General features: G+C 43.2%; 1 protein-coding gene and 1 long non-coding RNA gene across 23 annotated transcripts in view; one reads left to right on the forward strand and one right to left on the reverse strand.

Moving 5' to 3' along the window:
* LOC308190489 overlaps positions 1–7,492 on the reverse strand; it is a 52,513-nt gene extending 45,021 nt beyond the window's left edge. For 7 of the 8 annotated variants that reach the window (XR_013947242.1, XR_013947243.1, XR_013947244.1 and 4 more), the window contains exon 1: positions 935–7,492. This is a non-coding gene — a long non-coding RNA (uncharacterized lncRNA). The remainder of the gene's footprint in view (positions 1–934) is intronic. The other variant, XR_013947241.1, reaches the window with a different exon arrangement.
* DLGAP1 (DLG associated protein 1) overlaps positions 1–21,285 on the forward strand; it is a 419,363-nt gene that overhangs the window by 394,036 nt on the left and 4,042 nt on the right. For all 15 annotated transcript variants that reach the window (XM_080581951.1, XM_080581942.1, XM_080581947.1 and 12 more), the window contains 4 exons: positions 16–107; positions 7,500–7,918; positions 16,343–16,434; positions 18,480–18,632. In XM_080581951.1, the coding sequence (XP_080438077.1) occupies positions 16–107; positions 7,500–7,918; positions 16,343–16,434; positions 18,480–18,632 (756 nt within the window). The remainder of the gene's footprint in view (positions 1–15; positions 108–7,499; positions 7,919–16,342; positions 16,435–18,479; positions 18,633–21,285) is intronic.

Genomic DNA, 21,285 nt, shown 5'->3' on the forward strand with positions numbered 1-21,285 from the left:
GTTTTGCTTTTTAAGGTTGATGGTGCTGAAGAATCTGCCAAATCAGGTGAAAACAAAGCAACTAGTAAGTTCCAGTCCATAGGAGTTCAAGTTGAAGAGGAGAAATGGTGAGTGAAAGTAAATAACGTTTTCCTAAAGTAAACAGTTGTGCCACAATTAATTTTTAAGAGTCCCAGTTCCTGCATGGCAACATAAACCTGCTTCCCCGCTGAATCATTAGGTCATCCAGCTGAGAAGCTGAGACTTATAAATGTCACAGCTCTTGTTTCTCAGAGGTGTTTTTTCAGGAGCAGTAGGAGAACCGGAGAAGTTTTGCTCACGCCTGGCTATAGCATGGCACAGGAGCAGCCACGGGGCACTATTGCTTTTCAGCAAGATAAGGGGCACCTTGCAGCCTCTCCTGAGAAAACTTGGGTGCAGCAAACCTGAGCTGGCAGCATTTGGGCCCTCAGCCCTCCCCTCGCCAGCTGGCTGTGGCATTGGTTAGAGGAGACGTACATTTTCATGCCTTTTTGTTCCCCCTGTACATCTGCTAAAATTAGTCAAAAAATAACATATTATCTACACTATTTTAAATTCAGTGAAATCTCTCTGTAAAGTAGCAGAGTATTTTCCCGTGGCTTCAAAAGGCTAAAGTAATTTCAGTAAAAAAGAAATGTGATTTGCAATGACCCTGTCAGGCTGTTACCAAGTTCCTCATTAACCTGCTAAAACATCTCTTTCTGGCAGACATTTCTTTATGCCTTAGACCTCAGCCCCATTTACCCACAGCTCTTCTAGCACTAGATAAATGAGCACATTAGAATAGATGCTGAAGGACCATTTCCCTTCAGCCTGAGCACAAAGGCAATAACTACCCCAAAAGCCCAACCCTCCCTCACCACCACCACCACAAAAAAAAAAAAAAAAAAAAAAAAAGGCTGTTTGTAAATACCTTACTTCCAAAGTCCTCTCTCTATTGCTGTTTTTATTGCTGCAGAGAAAAAGGTAAGATTCGTCTGTGAAGGTCTGCCCTGAGGAAGCATTATTTCTGCATTGCCTCGTGGCAGCTGTGTTGGGGGCATTTCTTGCAGATAAAGTTGAGGTTGCTGCTGTTGGGAGCAGATGAACAAGCAGCAATCTATCATGGACTTTCAGAAGTGAACAGGCAGATAAAGGACAGCCCTTAATCCTCAGAAAATGAGTGTACTTAAGAAACAAAGGGTTTATCAGCACAGTTTGGCACTCATACTCCTTTTTTATTTTTATTTTTTAACACAGCAAAGCACAATGTATTGATTATCTGTTACAGGAATGGAATTGTAAATACAGTGCCTTCCTCCTTGTCCCTGCACCGTAACAACTGCAGAACCTCCGAAAAGCTCTACCGAATTGAATCCATGACAAATGAATGTTTAAAAAAATATTCCAAGATTCAGAAATATTAAATAAGCATAAACTAAAAAAAGAAGAATGACACAGCAAATGATATAAATACAGTAAATTGATCATGTTTTCGTGCCAGTCAAAGCTATTAAGCGCGCTGCTTTAAAGCAGGAAATCTCTTTGCTTAATGCACCAAAAGCCTACCGTACAAAATTTGTTTCACTCCTCTTCTTAGCTTCCTGTTCTTTCCTCCCCCTTTCCCTCACCTAACGTGATGGTCATTCTTGCCCTAAGGAGTCTTACCTCCTTACGTCCTTTTAATTATTCCTGCTTCTGTGCTTGGACCAAGCGAGCAAAAGATTTTGCCTCCATTTCTTGATCCAAGTGGCTCAAAACCAGAGCATCTTTGGAGCACAGTATATCTCTTCCATCTTCCACCTCGGCTCAGACCTTTCATTAGCCCTTCACTCTCTGCAACCTGGGCTTCCTGCCAAGACAAATGACTCTGAATCCTCCTCCTCTTGCACTGCTCAAGGGATAAATGTGCCTACCACTACCTGACCATATTATAACTTGATCCATCACTGCTGTTCATCTTATCCTCCGTTCTTTATTCTGTCTGCTCTCAATTCTCCTTTTCATATCCTAAATGCAGCTTTAAGATTTCTAACATTTACAGAGTGCCATGGTCCAGTCCTTCTCCTGAGGGAAAAAAAAAGTATGCATTTCTTTCAACAGTGACCTCATGATCTTCCTGCTGTTACTCTTATCTCTCACCTGATCTCCCTCATGATGCTAACAAAACCCCAAACAAAATGTTCCACCCCTTTCTTCACATGACCCATCCCTTCTAGAGGCAGTTTTTAAAGGTATTTCTAACAAGGCTCAGGGCGCTTCCACTTCAGTTTGTCCTTTCTCTCTACCTGGGACTCCTTCTTGACCTCGAGGGACCACCTTCCATTCTTCACTTACAGAAGACAACTGAATTGTTGGAAGTCAACTGTTTCTACTGAACCAGAAAAGAAGAAGCAATATATTGTGCCAGGCCAATTAGCACACATATATCCTTATTGAACAAGGGGCACATCCCTTCAGCTCTCAGTTCCGTAACTCTTTAATTACTTTCAGTCTCTGGCATTTTACCATGTGTGCCCCCAGATTCCCTCCCCTTACATCCTTACCCCCAAAATTACCTTGCTCATTGCTCCTAGTTGTACTATCAGCTGGTTATTGTGCTTGGTTTGCCATCACAAGAATTTATGAATGCTGAAACAATGTTAGTTTATGAACTAAGGACACAGTCATAGGAGACTAAGACCATGGGTGCATGTATGCACGCACCTCCTCCACCTTCTCTGGCTTCTGTGGGTCTGGGGGAAGGTGCCCCTGCCTTTTGGTGTGGTGTAAAGTGTGGTACACCACACCATATAAAATGAAATGTTTTGAAGTGGTGATAAGTTAATATTTAAAAAAAAAAAAAAAACAAAAAAACACCTCTTCTGTGTCTTCAGGGAAAAAAAAAAAAAACACTTCTTTCTTTGGCTTTTGTTACTGTATAAAGCCATATTTTTCTCTTTTCTCATTCAGGTTTTTGTTTTTATTGACTTCTTGTCCTGACAAAAAAATACACAAGTTTTAGGGTATTCCCTGCACAATGGGCCAATCATAAGCTCTAATTCAAACTTCTTAACTGTCCAGTTATTAGGGCATGACCTTCAAATCTGTATTTTAGCTAAATTAAACTGGGACTGATATTTCCTTGATTTTGGTCTGCAGCATTTTATGGCTGCATGCATTCACCACAGTGGAAACCATTCCACTGAGAAATTCTATAGGATTTTGGTAACACGAAACAATAATAAAGGATTATACTTTCCCCGTTAAGACTCTTAGTGATGAAAAAAGCCTGTGTTAGTGGGAGAGGGAGTGGTGTAGAGCAAAGAACATGAGATTGTAGCTTGGAGATATATGGCCAAAGATCCTGCCATCAGAAGGATGTTTTGTTTTGTTTTGTTTTGCTGAGGGTGGCTGCCACCTTAACAGACAAACCCACAACAAGAAAGAATATAACCGATAGGTAGAGTGAGGCAGGTTTAATCTAATGTACGAGCCACTGACACTTGCCATGGGTCAGCTGATTTGGAACCGACATCTTTTCTGGGTTTTGTGTTTTTTGTTTGTTTGTTTGTTTAGGAAAGAAATAAGTTATCGGAGATGAAATATAAACATGTTTTTCAAAAGAAAGCAAAAGAACATTTAGGAGCAGAGAGTCAAATGCTAACAAGTGACCCAGTTGTTGCTGTTCAAGACACATCTAGTGTTGCTCTCCATACTGGTTTATCCAGTCTGAGGTTTCATGGCTTTCTGCACCTTAGGCCAGGTATCTGCTGTAGTTCTCTGAAGCTGTAATTATTACACCGTGTGCCTGCAGGGCACAAGTGAGTACAAAAGGACCAAGCCTGAAAGCAGAGAAAGAAGGAAGTCTCTGTTTTTAACAATTACCAGCAATTTCTGAACCCCCCCTTTTTTTTTTTTTTTTTTTAGGTATACCTGTAAATGTTTTGTATGTGTAGAGACAATGAAAATTTAAGTGTTAGCTTCAGCAGCTCTCCTGTGGTAAGGAGCTTTAAGTGAGAGCAAAACAAAAAGGGCACATGTGGGACACAAATGGTATGTCGCAAGAGTAAAACATCCTGGAAGTGAGCGAGGAAACTATGTCAGAGGCTAAGATTACCATCTATTAGGTGGCTTATGTAGATGTGCTGGAGGTAGGCAGATAATGGGTGCCTTCCCGTATTTCCATGTCATTCAGCATACATTTCCTTGGGAGTATTTTTTTAATTTTGAACTGATGCTATATTCTATTGCCAAGTTGTTTTTCTTTTGAAGACAGATAGGTTACACAATCCACTGCCAAGAATCTGTCAAGCAAGCCTGTAGCATACTATAATATAGATAAAACAAAGGCAAAAGAAAGTAGGTCATTCTGTTTTATTTGTTGAGCGGAGTCTGGTTTTGGTGGTACTAGCTCATAATGAACCCAGTAAGAGTATACTCCTAAAAGCTTTGAAATGTAGTGCCTCCAGCAGTACATCCTCTTGGCAAGTAGACCTCGATGTTTTTCACATTTGGGATTTGGTGTAGGCTGAAAAGCCAGGGTGTTCTCTGAAACTATAAATGGTCATCTAAAACAGAAGCAAATCACAATCTACGGCACTGCAGAAAGCAAGAGCAGGAGTGAATGTGGAGGTAGGGTCATGGAGAAGGATCCAGGCTCCATGGAGGGAGATGGATTATGGGCATTGCTTTTCTCCTGCTTTTCTCACCCTGGAAGGTGTGGAAGAGGTCACTGTACTAATGCCTTGGCTCTTGGCAAATCCAGATTAATGACTAAAAAGAGATCCTGTGTGAGCATGGTGCCAGGATGGGCACACATTAGTGTGTGTGTGAGTGTGCAAGCACGCACTTCAGTGATGGGGATAAGGGATTTGTCAGGTTGGTGGCCAAATTTCAAGCAGTTTTCTTAAAAACTGACGTAGACTGGACCAAAAGCTTTTCACTGTAAAGTCAGCCTAAAGTTCAACTCTTTCTAACCCTTAATACCAGTCTAACAGCTTTCATTGCCAAGGACCAGTAGCAGATACTCAGGAAAATTACAAAGGAAAGTGTGCAAAGGAAAAGTGTGAAGGGTGTGTATAAGCGGTACTTAATTACAATTACACACTGTGTGAAGAAGTACTTTATTTTTGCTAGATTTAAATCTTCGGGCCTCTAAGCATTACAACTAGCTACCTTCCTCCCTGCAGTTCTTGCCCTCAGAAATGGTGAAACGTCACCTAGTCAGGATTTCATCGCACTCTCACAGCCCTCCTCAGCCACCTCTTTTCTAAACCAAGAAGTGTCTTTCCTCCTATGGGAGCCATACCTTATCGCCAATTATCCTTGTCCTCCCTTTTGAACTTTTTCTGCTGTATCGGTCCATAGCAGAATGCTTCGCTCTGTTTGTCAAAGGATAAATACTGCCAAGCTGCAGAGTTCTGCTCACTCCATATTTTTCAGTTTGCTGATGCGTATCATGCAAAACTGCAGCAACATAGCCATGGCTTTTGTGTCACTTAACAACCACATTTCAAAAGAACTAAAGAACTGCAAGCAGCAGCTGCTGCATTATTTTTTTTTTTTTTTTTTTTTTTGTATTCTAGACCATTATAAAAAAATACAATCTATTTTTTAAAGTTTTCCAGGAACCAATTTGGCTGAGAAGATACTTTGAGCTTTCTTCTGCAGAGGAATTGGTCCTTTCTTTTTTCTTTTTTTTTTTCTTTTTTTCTTTCTTTTTTTTTTTTAACTGGAGAACCCTTCCTGACTCCTGTTTTGCTTTGCCCTACATCAGCCACCATTAATATCTTCTACCAGCAGGACTTGATACAGTGCTCCCTGAAGTCTGCTCCCTGAAGTCTGCTGCATCCAGGTATCTGGATGTATCAGGTATACAGCACCTGAAATTCTCCCTCAGCATCCTTCCATCTGCTCCCTCCCCAGCTGCAGACTAAAGACACTTGCCCAAGTGCTGTCAGTCATACTTGTCTAATCAGCTGTTACTCTTCAGTGGAAGATGGAATATAAATGAAGGGAAGTGAAATAGTTCTCAGCATCCAGCTCTGCTGTCACCAAGATTTTCACTGCTGCTCAAACTCAAGCTAAAAATAGCACTGGTGAGGGCAAAACAGCCAAAATATCACAGAGAAATGGGTCCTAACACTGGTTTCAAGAGTAAATGTGAGATTGCGAACAAATTCAGACTGCATTATCAGCTGCCTGAGTGTGGTGGCATCCTGGATTAGTAAGAAGGGTTGGGAATCCGTCCCCATTCGATTCAAAACTATGTTAATTCTAAATATTATTGACTTAAGTAACATCTGTGTCAATTACTTTTGTGGTTCTACCTTCCTTATCTCCTTCCATCATGGGGCAAGACAGATATCTGCCTCACTTGCATTTTTCCTGTGTTCCTCAGCATATCAGTTTCTAGAGCTACCCCGACTATCTATAATTATTTGCCTGCTGATTTTCCACTCATTCCCGTCACAATTTACTGCCTGTTACACTTGCTCTCACTTGCCACCTCCTACACTGCATTAGGTGTCTCTTACTCCTCATATATCCCTCTGCTCCTTCTCTATCTGCCTCGCCACCTCAGATTCCTTGGACTGCAGAATTTGGGGTGCTGCTTAAAGAAAAAAACACTCAAACACAAACCCCCAAACCTTCTCTTTCCCATGCTTATGCCTTCACCCTTCCTGGCTTTTCTGCAGTCTCACAGGGTTTGCTCTCTGCCCTCAAAGGCTCCAACATATGGAAGTAATGCAGGATGAAAGGAAGCTATCTACAGGGTAGCAGCCATCATGATGAGGGTAACATGGAGAGCAACTGAGAACGTTAACTTTTGTGGGAAAGAGTCTGGTTTGAGACCAAGGGTTGAATGAAAAAAATAAAAGGTCTTAGCACTGGGAATGGGTGCTAGAACTGAGAGCTGGCACTGGTATTTGCAGAAGCAGGAAATTAGCAGGTACATAATTACGATGAGCAGTTATGAAGAAGCAATACAAAATACTTAGCTGGGCTAAAAATACTTACCTTCTTTATATATATAATGTATAAAATTACATAGATAATGGACACATTGATTTTATTTTCTTATCAATATCAGGTACATGATTTTTGAAATATGACTTGTGAGTTCAGGTGTACTACTTCAAAGGGGGGTTGAAAGAGCAGTCACTGCTTCAAATTGGACCCTTTTAACCTTCCATGAATTGGTGACCTAAAATCCTGAGCCACCAACACTATTAGTTATCTCCTGGGCTAGCCTCTGGCTTTGTTAAATGACACAATTAGGGGCGCTTGCCTCAGTAAGCAGTGAGCTTGCATGCAAAAAAGAGATGTTTGTTGGCTTGCAATGAGAAAAGAAGTCTATGCTGATCATTTCAAGAAAAAACAGAATGTAGCACTGAGAGCCATGACTGCTATTCTTAGGAGGAGAGGCAGAATCTTAATAGGTCCTTTCTTACCTAACTTACCTCATGCCACCTAGCCAAAGCTTGCTAAACATGTTGTGTTTGTGCCCTCCAAAGCTTTCGCAGGTTTACACGATCTAATAGTGTAACAACAGCCGTGCAAGCAGACCTGGATTTCCATGAGAACTTTGAAATAATCGACCCTCAAGAGGACAATATGTGTTCTGGACAAATGTCAAGACAATTTTCCCGAGATGCAAGCACCTCTACCGTTAGCATACAAGGGTCAGGAAACCATTACCATGCATGTGCAGTGGATGATGACTTTGACACAGATTTTGATCCGTCCATTTTACCTCCTCCTGACCCCTGGATTGACTCTATCACTGAAGATCCTCTGGAGGCTGTTCAAAGGTCAGTGTGCCCACGAGATGGCCACTGGTTTCTGAAGCTACTTCAGGCAGAGAGAGATCGTATGGAGGGCTGGTGCCAACAGATGGAGAGAGAAGAACGGGAAAACAACTTACCTGAGGACAGTAAGTAACTGACTACAATAATATTGCAACTAGAAAAAAGTATTTAATATAGGTCAATCTGACTCCTGTGAATTCTGTATCATGCCCTGTCTTACTTAGCTAATGAAGCTGTGGTCGTGATTCTCTAAAGGACTGTATGCATGTATACAATAATTTGTATTAAAGTTGACGGGGAATGCAAATGCTCAGCACTTCTGAAACTTAAGAGGTAGTAGCTTTTAGGATTGCATACCCTAATGGATAATTAGGAGATCCTGGATAGGGATCTTGCAGTATTGATGTTTCGTAACTCTTCCATTTGAAAAAACTTCTCGCAACCTTAGAGTATAATTTAACAGATTCTGGTTCCCTTTCATTAAATTCATATTTTCACTGCCTTTTTAGAAGGTAATTTGCATCAGAGCCTTCAGATGCATCTCCCAGCTGAAACAAGTTACAAGTTTTGCTTCCAAGTCGTTGTCTCCCCTCATGTCTCTTGCAGTTTTCATTCCTCTTTGACCCTCCCGGTAAAACAAGCTCTCCATATTCTGTAATAAATACACACACTCTTGCAACCTACATCTTAGTTGTCACTGCTACAAGACATATTATCCCACCCATAAAGTAGTGGGAATGACACTTTCCTGTCTAGTAAACCTTCACTAGTAAGAAGACTTGGGTAGCTCACATCTTATATATTCACACTAATTAGGGAAGAAGAGGTGAACAAGTGGCTGTCTGTCCAGCATTTTTTCCTCCAGTAAAAAGAGATCTTTTTTTCCATTTACTTCCATTACAAGGAGCGGTATTATTGCTAGCCATCAACTTTTGGACATGGGTAAATCTGTGGGCTGAGGAGCATGTTCCTTGTGAATGAAGCTTTCTCAGATTCTCAGAGGGAGCTTCTAGAAAACACTAATGAGCACCTGAATATCAAGATTTCATTATTTTATAATTCTGGGAGACCTAAGTGTATTTTCTTGGATATAGCAAATACCACTTTTACAACCCCCAAAATAAAGTCCTACCAAACTCCTACAACTGGACCTCCTACAGCTTCAGCTCCAGGATTCCTTCTACCAAATTTCAGATTCATCTGTAATTCTTTTGAGGTGTGAAGGTTTTGATTTGTGAAAGGAAAGGAATCAACACTGGAAAAAAAAAGTAGTTTTTAAATAATTAGTAATGGATAATGTATTTCTGCTAAAACTTTCCATTCGACCCAGTGTAGGAAATAACCATAGAGAAGTTTGATTTAAATAGTTAGACATTACTGTAAGCAACTGGAAATTGACTTCTAATGGAAAGTATGAGATAACCTTTGCATTTACATTAACATGTACATTCAGTTTTTCTATTTCTACAAAATTTCTATTATATAATAGGTTAGCTATTTCCTCTGGGGGAAAATACAGAAGGATTAACCTTCAAAGTACAACCAGATTCCCCAAGTTTTAGAGTATTTTAATCTCATTTTTAATTTACATTATCAATGCATTCAAAAATCTCATTGAACGTGTACCAGAATGCAAAGGTTTTATTTTGTTAACATGTGAGAAATAAAGCCATGAACTAAGAGAATTTAGATTGAAACTGATGCGTGAGTACATAACGAAATAGGAAATGACAAACCATTTGGAAGTCCAAGCCACAAAACCCACTTGCTTTCTCTTTGCCACAATGACCAGCAATAGTGGAAAGACCTACATATTTTACTTGTCCACCGAAGCAGCTATTCACCTTAGGGAAAGGACGTGGATTTTACAGGGCTGATACATGCAGAAAGTGTATGTCTGCGTGCAGAATTTTCTCCCTTTGATATATGATAGTTTTGAAAGCTCTTTTAACCGTCGGTGAGAGAAGTCTGTTGTGGGGAAGATAAAGGCGTAGCCGGGCTGGCTCTTACCAATGCCCCTCATAGCACACACGTGTCCTGCGGGCTGTTCACCCTCTGGATTTTTCTGCCCAGCGCTTCTCATGGAAGCAGGAGGAGGAAAGGGGTCGCCCACGTTGCTCAGCCCCTGCCGAGGCACCGATCTTGGCGTGATGCTGCCGGCCGCTCTGGCACGGGGCAGCTGCCTCCCGCGGGGCTCGGCACGTCCCGCTCTACCTGGTGCCAAGGAGAAGCATATGGTGGGGCCACGCGGCCCGCTCGGCAGCGCCAGAAACAAAAGCTTGGTTGTTACAAACCCAGCCCCAAATTGCGCCTTTTTTATACATCTACAAACTTTGAAGAGGGGGAGAGAAGAGGTGCGTGCGGTTCGGTGTAGCTGATGAAACACAACCGGGGCAGGGAGCGCATCCTTTGTTTCAACCCGCCATCCGCAGCGCGTGTTTGGCCAGATAACCAAATAATGTCAGCGTGCGACGAGCGAGGCTTTCTGGATGCCGCGGCAGCTGACGGAGGGCTCGCTCCCCCGGCGCTCCCCGTAAAGCGATCCGCGCTGCCTGCAGACAATGCGGCCCTTGTGCGAAACAGCTGTCCGGGGGAGCCGGCTCACTGCTGCTTGACAGTAGCTGGTGTGTTACAGGGAGACGTGGGGTATTATCTAGCTGGGAACGAATCTGCCAGATGGGCCCGAACGCTTCGAGCCAGGAATGGAGTCTGCTGCTGTGTATAAAAACAAGCTGCGGGGCGGTGGCTGCCCAGTGAAATGCCAGTATAGGGAGAAATAATGCTCCCCCTGCACCCTGAATTATTTATTGTCTGGTATATTATGGGCTTATCTGAAATCATTTTCTGATAAAACCGTAGTGTGTGTAACAGGCAGGTGAGGAGTACTCACACTTCAGGCTAGGGCACCTGATAAGGCTTCCGTGTATTTTATTGGTACGGGGGCGTTGGCTGCAAACTCCAGTGCTCTCATTTAAAAAAATAAATTAATTAGTTAATTACAGATGTGAGGCTAAACACGCTATCAGAATTGATTGAAGCTTTGGATCAGGCCTCAAGTGAAATCAAGCATTTACCTTTTGTTTTGTTTTGTTTTGTTTTCCTTCCCCTCCGCTCTCTCCACCCACCTCAGCCCAGCGAAATGCCGTTCAGTCTGAGCCTGGCTGCTGGTGTTGACGACTTTTTGCTTCACCCTCCCCAGCAATTAATACATGCGGATGCAGCATTAGCAGCAACAGGTCTGGCTCGCCTCGCAGCGCTGCTAGCAGGCAGCAGCTGACCTCTTTATTTCACAGCGGCATAACCCCACGGCTTGGCCTGGCTTTTGCTGGATTCCTTCTGTTGTTTTGGATTTGTGTGGGGCATTCGGGTCTCTGACAGAGCCGGCAGGCTCGCTGTGAGCACCGGCAGACACGCTTCCCTTCCGTGCAGTGCTGTAACGTAACTCCCGTGCTGAGATAACCATCGAAAGCAAACAGCAGGCCTGATTCACCACGAGTCTGGCATGGTGTGGGTTTAGTGGCAAGGAGAGGCGGGCCGGTGAAGAAACAACTGAAGTGGAAAACCAAGGCTCTGACAAGACATGTCGCTCCCCGCCTTGCATATAGGTTGTACTCCTCTGGACTAGCCTGAGAGCAGAGCTTGGCTCCAAATCTGTGAAAACCTTCAGACTTCAGTCTGTAAATTCGGCCAATTCTAGCAAATGATACGGTTTGGGTGCTTTCTGCTGCTTGGCTTTGTTTTGTTTTGGTTGCATCCCCAGGGTGGTAGCAGGACATCCTGGGTCACAGCAGCCTTGTGCAGGGACAGCCACCAGCCCAACCCGTGGACCCTGGCTGCCTGTCTTTAGCCACGCACCCCATCCGCCCTCCTCTTCCCGCTGCCCTGTTCACTTCTCCCTGGAAGGGACTTCTCCACGCACCGATGTTTCTCCAAGGAAAGCCAGCCCCGGGCCGGCAGCCCTGCCGGCGTCCAAAGGCTGGCGGAGAAAAAAGAAATCCACAAGCAGTGAAACGACGTAGCTAGGGAAAAAACGTGAAGTGTGCTAATAGAAGCCAAGTAAGTCGGAGAGCACATGGAAACTGCTTTACTCCCAGTGAATAGCGTTTACTCATGCAGACAGCCCTATTAATTTCAATGAGATCACTCCCATAAGTAAATATGACTCAAAGCAAGGACTGCCTGCTCCAAAGTTTGCTCCATTTGGCTGTTTTCTCCTTAATAGCTGAGCTTAAAACCTGAGCAGTAGCCTTAACTCTGAATTTCCTGGCTTTTGTCATGCTTGGCGTTATTTAAATGTAGCTCTGCCGGGATGAATAGGCTAAAACGCTGGTCCATCCTGGCTGGGAAATGGATTGTGACAGCTCTGTGGCAGGGTCGCTTCATATGCACAGTGCGCAGCTAACATCTGCAAGGCAAATGTCAGCCCGGGTGCCTGCCACCCCTGCCACTGCTCCTGCCACTTGGTCCTCGGGCAGGGCCGGGCCAGCCAGGTGGTGTCCCACCAGGGGCACCTGCCAGCCACAGCCCTGCCTGCCCCTTCCTCGCTCCTTAGGCCCCGGGGCACGGTGGCAAAGCTGAAATGCAAAGAGGTTGGACCCAGTAAGGTGGTCATTCCTCCAAACTCCCCTGGCTCCTGCGTGATGACTTTTCACAGCGCTTCAGTTTGCTTGGTTTTTGTTGTTTTCTTGCATTTTGTTGTCCTTGTGACATGCACAGTCTCCTTCCAGGGTGGGGCAGGTGATGGTATCACCGGTTCTTTGCTTGCGTTTTCAATCCTTTTCATTTCTTTTCCCATGAAAACTTTGGGGGGATACTTATAACAATACCATCCCAAAGTAGGTCCCATGCAATTTTTAAAACTAAGAGAAGCAACCGCGTACTGCTTGAACAGCACACAGTCTAAGTTTATACTTCATCATGTTTTAAAAGGGCAGCAGGCTAGGGGCTAAGGGACATGAGGAAATTCCCCGGCATGTGTCTATCCCAGAATCACTTTCTGTGGCCTCCAGTCTGCAGCAATAATAGCGAGGAGGCACTCCAGATGAACTGAATTGGATCAAAATAGATATAAAAAAGCAGTTCTTCCAAAATAGACTGACTGTTTCTTAAAAGTCGTTATAGCAGATAACTGGATTTACAGGGAAGAGAGGTCAAAGCAAAAAAAAAATAAAAAAAAATAACAATCAGACTGTGAAAACAAAAACACTGGTACGCACTTCTCCCCCTGGGGACGGGGTGACTGCAAAGCATATGATGGATGTTAATAACATTGCTTCATGCATTACTGGAAGGCATTCAGATCCGACAGTGCTGAGTGTGCTGGATAACCCTGTACAGAAAAGAAAGCAGGCATGAATAACATTATATAGGTGTTTAAATCTGCTATGATTGCATCTTGATGTCTTGGTATTCTTTGCTGTTACTTGGTTTTATGTATTTTGTTGGTATCCTATTAGGTGAAAACATCGATTTGAATGTTTATATGTATTTGTTCTCTTCCCCTTGCTTTCTCTGGTTCTTTTCTGATGCATTTTGGATGGAATTTTGCAATTCCATTTATTTTTTCAGTGTATGGCTTCAAACCTCTCAGGATTTTCTACTAAGAAAGTGTCAGGCTGTTTCAACTTTTTATTTTACTACACCTTGGCCCTTCTCTTTGGCACTGGAGGTTTTGACTGAGTAAGAAAACTGGGCACTCCGCCTCGAAACACTAAAAGCAACACGCGTCTGGAAACAGAGCTGTGGCTATTGATAAGGCTTTGTGCCTTCTGGAGAGATTCCTTTCTGTCTTTCGCATGCTTTGTCCCCCCCCCCCCTTTTTTTTTTCTCCTAACTTCCGTGACGGGGTTGGTTGTTGACTGGTTGCACATTAACAGACTGCTTGCTCTGGAGGGGCGAGGAATCAGTGACACTTGACTAGATACAGCCGCGGCTACAGCAGAAGCGGCAACAATAGGGAACAGCATCAGCATGCATCCCACAGTCAGCTGGGATGATGGTTTTTCGGCAAATAGCCAGTCGCTAGGCAGCCAAGGACAAGGACTTCCTTCTCCCTCCGCTGAGATCTCTGAATATTAAGCTCTTCTTCCCCCAGAGGAAGGGGCACGCTCCCATCCATTGCCAGCAAGGTGTGTTTAAATCTGCTGGTGCTCGGGACGCGACCGCCGCTCGGTTAGTGCAGGTTTCCAGGAGGATCCTGCCTCATCTGTTTTCCCCTCCCGAGAAGCTGAGAGACCGTTTTTCTCCCCTTCCCAAGTCTTGGGAAGCGTCAGAGTGGCCGAGCTCCAGATGAGGCAGCTGTTCCCAAATATACTCAGTGGGAAGAGTTTTCATAACAATGGGAACCACATGAAAGCTCGCGGAGAAGCTCCTCCTACTATTGAAGAGCCCTTTCAGTTGAGTGGTTTGCATATTGGGTTGCATAAATGACTAGACACACCAAGGGGTCCATTTTCAGTACTGTGCGCATAGAATTAGACACGCAAGCCTTGCTAACAATAATGAGAGTTGTGTGCAAAACTCCCTGCGCAATATGCTGAAAATATTCTGCTTGGTGGATCTTCCAGCTCACGGCGATTTCCTGGCAGCGCTGAGCTGAGTTCTGGGAACAAAATGAAAGTCTGGGCTCTGTGTGTGTTCACAGAGCTCTTTCCTATAGTTCCCCGAAAAATGTGAAAAGACTCTCTCGAATCCCCCCCACACACACACTTTTTTTTTTCTTTCCTTTGTATGTTTAGAGTATAAATGAACTCTGCACCCCACTTTTCCTTAAGGAGTGAGCTTTAAGGCTGCTGACGGAAAAGCCATTTGCCCTTAAGGAGCAGAGCACAGATTTCCCACTACTGTGCGTCTGGTTTCGCTTCGCGGTGGGTGTTTGTGCCAGCTTGCTTAGCGTGTGATTCGTGAGCGAATCCCTAGGAGATGCCTTTCTCTTACCAAGCCTTGCACGGCCGCATTCTGGTCACACAATGCAAACACGTGTTGCAGCTGGTCACAGGACTGCGAGACACCAAAAATACTGTTAGAAAGGCTTTTTTTCTTTTTTTTTCCTCTTTTTTCTTTTCTTTTCTTTTCTTTTCTTTTCTTTTCTTTTCTTTTCTTTTCTTTTCTTTTCTTTTCTTTTCTTTTCTTTTCTTTTCTTTTCTTTTCTTTTCTTTTCTTTTCTTTTCTTTTCTTTTCTTTTCTTTTCTTTTCTTTTCTTTTCTTTTCTTTTCTTTTCTTTTCTTTTCTTTTCTTTTCTTTTCTTTTCTTTTTCTTTTTCTTTTTCTTTTTCTTTTTCTTTTCTTTTTCTTTTTTCTTTTCCTTTCGTCAAAATACTTAGCAGTATTTTCCAGTGGAGCTCTGACACCTTTGTGATAGGTTTTACACAAAAAGTGACTGTGCCTAAGGGATGATGCAGAGAGTGGGAGTTTAGGACTAGTATCTCTTCGAGCTCTGCCAACAACTCACTCACCCTGAGCAGGCCACTTCAGGTCTCTGTATTTCCTGTCCCTCCATCACCACTGTAAAATTGTCATGGAAAAGCTGCTGTACTTATATGATATCTGGGACAGAGGGTACTGCAAGGATCTGTGAGTAGAAATGGTGAAAATGGTGACACAATGGTTGCCATTCGTGGTTTTCACTAATGAAGTGGTTTGTTGTTTGTTGGTTTTTTTTTTCTATTTTTGAATAAATTAAGTGAAAATCTCTATTTAACCAAAGAATTGGGAGATAAAAAGTTATTTCAGCTGGCAGGGAAAGGGAGGAGACCACAACTAACCCACCCTCTGTACAGAGCTGTTACAGACAGTGCAAGAGACAGGCTAGGACCGGCGAGGAGGAAAGGCCAGGGTGTGAGTGCTCCCTGAAGAGTGCCTGGGCACCTGCATTCAACGGCAGAAGCCACTTCTGATACTGCCCATGGGGAAAAAAAAAAAAACAAACAAACAAAAAAAAACACCTCAGAGGGTCTGGATGAGATTTATCGGTGTGCATTACAATCCCCAATCCCTTTCCAGGGGTCAGATCAAGCAACACTCAGTTAAACCTGAAAACAAGGCATCATGTTGCTGCATGAGATGGCAGAGATGCTGGTACATGCAGCGTTTTCCAGACTGTGTGCTTGATGACAGTTTTGGAAAGCTGCATGCCATCGTGCAGGAAGCCATGTTGTGTTCACAGCCTGAGCCTGCGTCCCGGTGTTGTTTAGAGGTGCAATTTCTTGTGTGCTTTCTATGCAGGGTGCAAAAGCTTTTGATCAGTCACATCTGTACTGTCATGAAAGTGCTCTGTGCCAGCTGGAAGTTGTTTCGTTGAAGAATGAGAGGCAGCTGTACCAACAGATTAATATTTTGCCAATGCAGGCTGACCTGAGAGCCCTTGCAGCCTGCCTTGGCCTGGTACAGATCTGCCTTCAGCTTCGTCAGCTTCTCCATAACCCATGTCTGAGAGACAACGCTCTTTAGGAAAACTGGAGCTGGCTCCTGCACATCTCTCTCCTCTCATTTTGTAGGCTTTTGGTTGGCCGCAGCAAGAACACCGTGACTTACGCCTCTTTTTTCTCTCAGTTCTAGGGAAAATCCGAACTGCGGTGGGCAGTGCCCAGCTCCTAATGGCCCAGAAATTTTACCAGTTCAGAGAACTTTGTGAAGAAAACCTGGTATGTAACTTTTCTGATAAATACTGTTGTGTACCTCTTACTACCAGAGGAACTGCCTCTGCAAACAACCACCTAAACTAGACATTTTCTGACAAGCAGGGTCTACAACTTTTTGCAGTAAAGGCCTTGATGTGAATTTGAGAGTAACGCTGTCAAACTCAGTGGAGTCAGCATGAGTTTTGCTAACAGTTTGAGATCCTTAAAACAAAGAAAGGCAAAAAGCTTTGGGTGAGGTATCACTGAAGTTCTGCTGCTAGATCTGTCCCTTCACCTCCGAGTTCTGGTTGTTGTGGGCATGGAGATGCTTGGGTGCCTTCTTGAGGTCTTTCAGGGTGGACCAGATGTCTCACATAATCCCAATGCTGCCTGTATAAGAGGCAAAGAGCCAGTATGTTATATAATTATTACTGTATGCGACTGGTATATGCTACTGCTATTATTAGTAGTATTTGCTATTTTTATGCCATTAATATTGGTAGTATCACAATGATATTCCTGATGATAAATGAATAATATATTTCATATCATGTACCTAAAACAGTATTCCCTAAAACACCAGCACTTACAAAAGTTTTTGAAATTTTTAATTAACAGTTTTGCACAATAGATACATTTAATTCCCAATTTTGGCATAAATTCCTAGAAGCACAGAAAGCACAGATTGTTATGCTCTACCATCACAGAACAGGGAAAGCAAACCCTGTGGTACTCGCCACAATGGGGTGGCCGTCTTCTACTCCATTTAATGCACCCCTGAAAATCCACACCGAAACCAAAATCTGCCTGGAGTGAACAAATGCAACAGAAATAATTTCTTTCTGAGTAAGCCTTCCAATTCTTAATAGAAAAAAATGAAAAAAAAATGTTTGTGCATCTTGTAAATAAAAGCCAACAATGAGCAACCTGCTAGTGTCAAGCACTGAAAAACTAAGAATGAAGGTATTATCTCCGTTCTCCTTATGCATCTTAACATATATATTTTATTGTTTTCTACAGTCACTGCTTTGGTGGTATAACCATGCTATCAAAATCACTTGTCAGTGTTGAGGTGAATATCACAAATAGAAGTATCCTAAGCAAAACTTAGGATATTCTCAGATTTGTTGTTCCTGAGGTGAGGAAGAAAACCTAAGCACAAAGTGACACTTGAGCCATGTAAAACAACATTCGGGGGAGCTAATAATAATTTATTTATGTATTTATACACATATGCCTACTGCATGTGCAATATTTCCAGAGCTCACTGTGTTGGGCTCACTGGGCCATGAGGATTCCTCTTGAGGCCCATGAGCTTGAAGGTGCAGATGAACTGAACCCACTTGCAAGCCCTGTATGGCACATCCAGCGTGGTGCAGCTGATGTGTTTGGTGCAGGGAAAGAGGTACCCTGGCTGTCCTGCCTCTCTCAAGGTCCAGGGCCTACCAGCTGTGGGCCAGCACTGTGTTTGGCATATCACTCTTCCCAAAAACGAGCCTGAAAAAAAAAAAAAGTAGATTGCTGTGCTTCTGCATGTTTTCTTCAGAGCTTTTCACCCTGCAGAGATTATTCTTGTCAAAAAAAAAAAAAAAATGGCCTGAGGTGTATGACAGCTAATTTTACCTGAAATGGTGTATTTTTGTAGCCCTTAGATTCTCATTGTGTGGGAAAAGTGTTTGTGCATCTGTCCATCACTATTTGTACATGCAGCAACAGTACACTTTCACAGGTCCCAGTCTTCCTACAAGCACCAATATCACGGGGAACCCTTCTCATTAAAGTGAAGAGGAGGCTGGCAATCAATTTCAGTGTTATCAGGATGCCACCCTTGAACCCACTGGTGGTGCCCAGGAGCCCATGGGGGCACAGTGGCTTGACGCTGCCACAGACCCTTTGCAAATAAAAACCCAGTCGGTGCTCTCTGTTGTTTCTCTCTCTGTGTCTCCTTGACGGCTCTCTCTGCTGAAACTGCTTTGCTAGCAAGATTCGTAACCATTTGCACAAATGCTTTACATTAAGAAGTACTAAAGCCCAACTGTTTTTTTTTTTCTTCTTCTTCTGTTGTACAGAATCCTAATGCACATCCACGGCCAACCTCCCAGGATTTAGCAGGGTTTTGGGATATGCTGCAGTTGTCCATAGAAAATATTAGTATGAAATTTGATGAACTTCATCAGTTAAAGGCCAATAATTGGAAACAGATGGATCCTCATGACAAGAAGGTAGAACATTGTAGATTTTGTATGCTTCATTTAAAACCCTGCACAAATACTGGACAAATTAAATAGGCCTCTGTGTTACAGCGTTGACGTTAAAAATGTGAAATGAAGCTCATATCAAATTAATTTCATTGTAATGACAATGTTTACATAATAATCATCTGGGATATTATCTGTAATATGTTTCAGGCATATTTTTAAACCAAATCTGTCTTTGTGAATCGGATAATGGGAATGTGGTACTTTGTTAAGCTTTACATTTAATCATATTAGACGATCAATCGTTGGAAGGAACTGCCTTATATATTGATTCTTAAAATTAAATAAATCACATTTACGGTTCATATTATTGCATATAGCAAGAGTTCTAGGTTGTGTTACTGAAAAAACTAGGGAAGCACTGTAACCATCACTGACTTTGGTAACCAGATTACAAACAGAGCAATATCAAAAATATGCCTTCCAAAATGTCACATGAAAGAACTTCCACATCTTTTTTGTTGTTGTTGTTGTTCTTTTTTAGTTTGGTTGGTTGGTTTGGTTTTTGTTTGTTTGTTTGTTTGTTTTTAATGGGTGATTTCATAAACAGGTCCACTTGGCTGGTAGTGCTGTTTATCCAAGAGAGCATAAAAATCATCTGGAGCTTTGGGGGTTTTTATTTAAATGTAGTCTTCTTCTGTCACCATGAAAAAACAACCACATCTCCAATGTGAGCCACATTTCACTTCCCATTCTCATTCAGCACCATTGCCTTATTTTTCTCCTCACGATCCACATCAAGACAAACAGCACTGGGGTGAGCCAAAATACACAAATGTTTCAGCAGGTACTTAAAAGGCAGGCCTGTTCCTAGAGGAACCAACGGTCTAATGCCCTGCCGCGCTCCTGTAGGTATGTAATTTGATGGCTGACTCTCCGTTAGACTTTCTGTGGCTGGTCTGATACCAATGAATAGAGCAAGCAGGTAGGGACGCCAGAAGGAGGGGGGACAAGACCTACAGGTACAGTGGCTCAGCCACGTGTCTGGGCCCCCCGAACTCATGGTTAGCTCACTTCCGATGACCAAAGCGGTGTTTTCTTTTGGACAGATAACAATAACGATAACGAACCCTGTTAATCTTGCAGCAGGAAGTTTGCAAAGGCAGTGCTGGTAGCACTCTCCCTCCTCCGGTCAACACTAAATACTCATTCATTCCTGACTTAGCAGTGCCATGCTCACACCATTTGTGCACACCTAGTGTTTTGTAGGGGGATGCATGGGAATGTGTTTTCCTAGCCCGAGGTACTGAAGGCAAGTCATTTTCTTATCTTCTTTTTATTTTTTTCCAATATCTGTCAGAAAAGGAAGTTAAAGACGCCAAACATGCATGCAAAAAAATGCTGGTGTATGGTCTTTCGTTAGCTTATCTAGTCAAGCGGGTAGGCCGAGTGTTTTTAATTGCAGCAGTAAGAAACAAGAGCTTTTCTTAAAAAAATGTGCCTTTTGTTTGCTTCTGAAAAACATTTCAAAGAGTTTCCAACAAAAAGAAGACTATAACGGGTTAAAGGAAGTTAAGTAGTGCTGAAGAAAGGGACCTACGGTAGGCAGGTAAAGATTACACATTTTAAAGAATTACATTGACTGTGTTCCTGGTTCAGTGAGCATTTGTCTATGATTCTAAATGAAACAGAACATTTCATTTCTTAAAAAGAAAAAGAAAAGAAAAAACTTTCAGTGGAATTGATATTTGCAATTGCCTTTGGCCTTTGCCAATGGGTCCTTTTTAAGCAGCATAGATTAATCCTTAGACGGAGGGAAAAAGCAAAGTATGAATAAGTGTAACTAAGCACCTTTATCTTTCAAGCCGTGGACGCTGTTGTGATCAGCATGAGAGAAAATGCAAGGGCAGAATGGGACCTTTGTAGTGTGATAAAATCCCTTCGTTCAGAGGCCGTGTTCACAGTTGGAAGGGGATGTAACTTAAAAGACAATCTAATTAACTTGACAAAGTCTTTGTGGACGCCTGAAATTCAGACCTGAATACACTTTTCTTTTTCAGGAGAGATCCCGTTCTGATTTTTTTTTTTTTTTTGTACCCACGCACCAAGCTGTACATAAAAGTCCTCCTTGTCAATCGCGTATCTGGAGCTAGCCACCACCGTGATGATTAATGCATGTTCTCTTCATGGTGTTTAATTTTTTCCTACCAGTTTTTCAAGCTAGAGCTGGCTGTAGTGTGGCATGCCTATTTAGCAGGCCAGGGTTTATACGAGCTTGCACAGGCAGACCCGAAGCGGGGGATTTGGGGGCAGGCTACTAAGTTTCTATGAAAAATGTACGTGAATACCTGGTTCTGTTGTTATTTTTTTGACGGTTACCACCCTGATGCACCAACCGCACGCAGGCAGCTAGCTGACAGCCGCAGGTGGGATGCCGAGCCCACCGCATCTCAGCGCTGCCGCAGGACCACCTCGCGCTGCCTCGGTGCCGTTTTTGGGGGGCGAGGTGACGTGCACATCTCGGCCCCGTCCCGGCGGTGCCGGCTGCGGTCAGCCGGGCTTGTTAACAGAGCTGCAGGAGCCGGGGCCCCCCGGGGTCGCGCTGCCGAGAGCGGGATTTATTCCTCAGCCGCGTGAAGCGGTGCCGGTGGTACGAGGCCGCGCCTGAGACGCTCTC

This window comes from Anser brachyrhynchus, assembly GCF_964034855.1.
Source record: "Anser brachyrhynchus genome assembly, chromosome: 2".
Taxonomy (NCBI): domain Eukaryota; kingdom Metazoa; phylum Chordata; class Aves; order Anseriformes; family Anatidae; genus Anser; species Anser brachyrhynchus.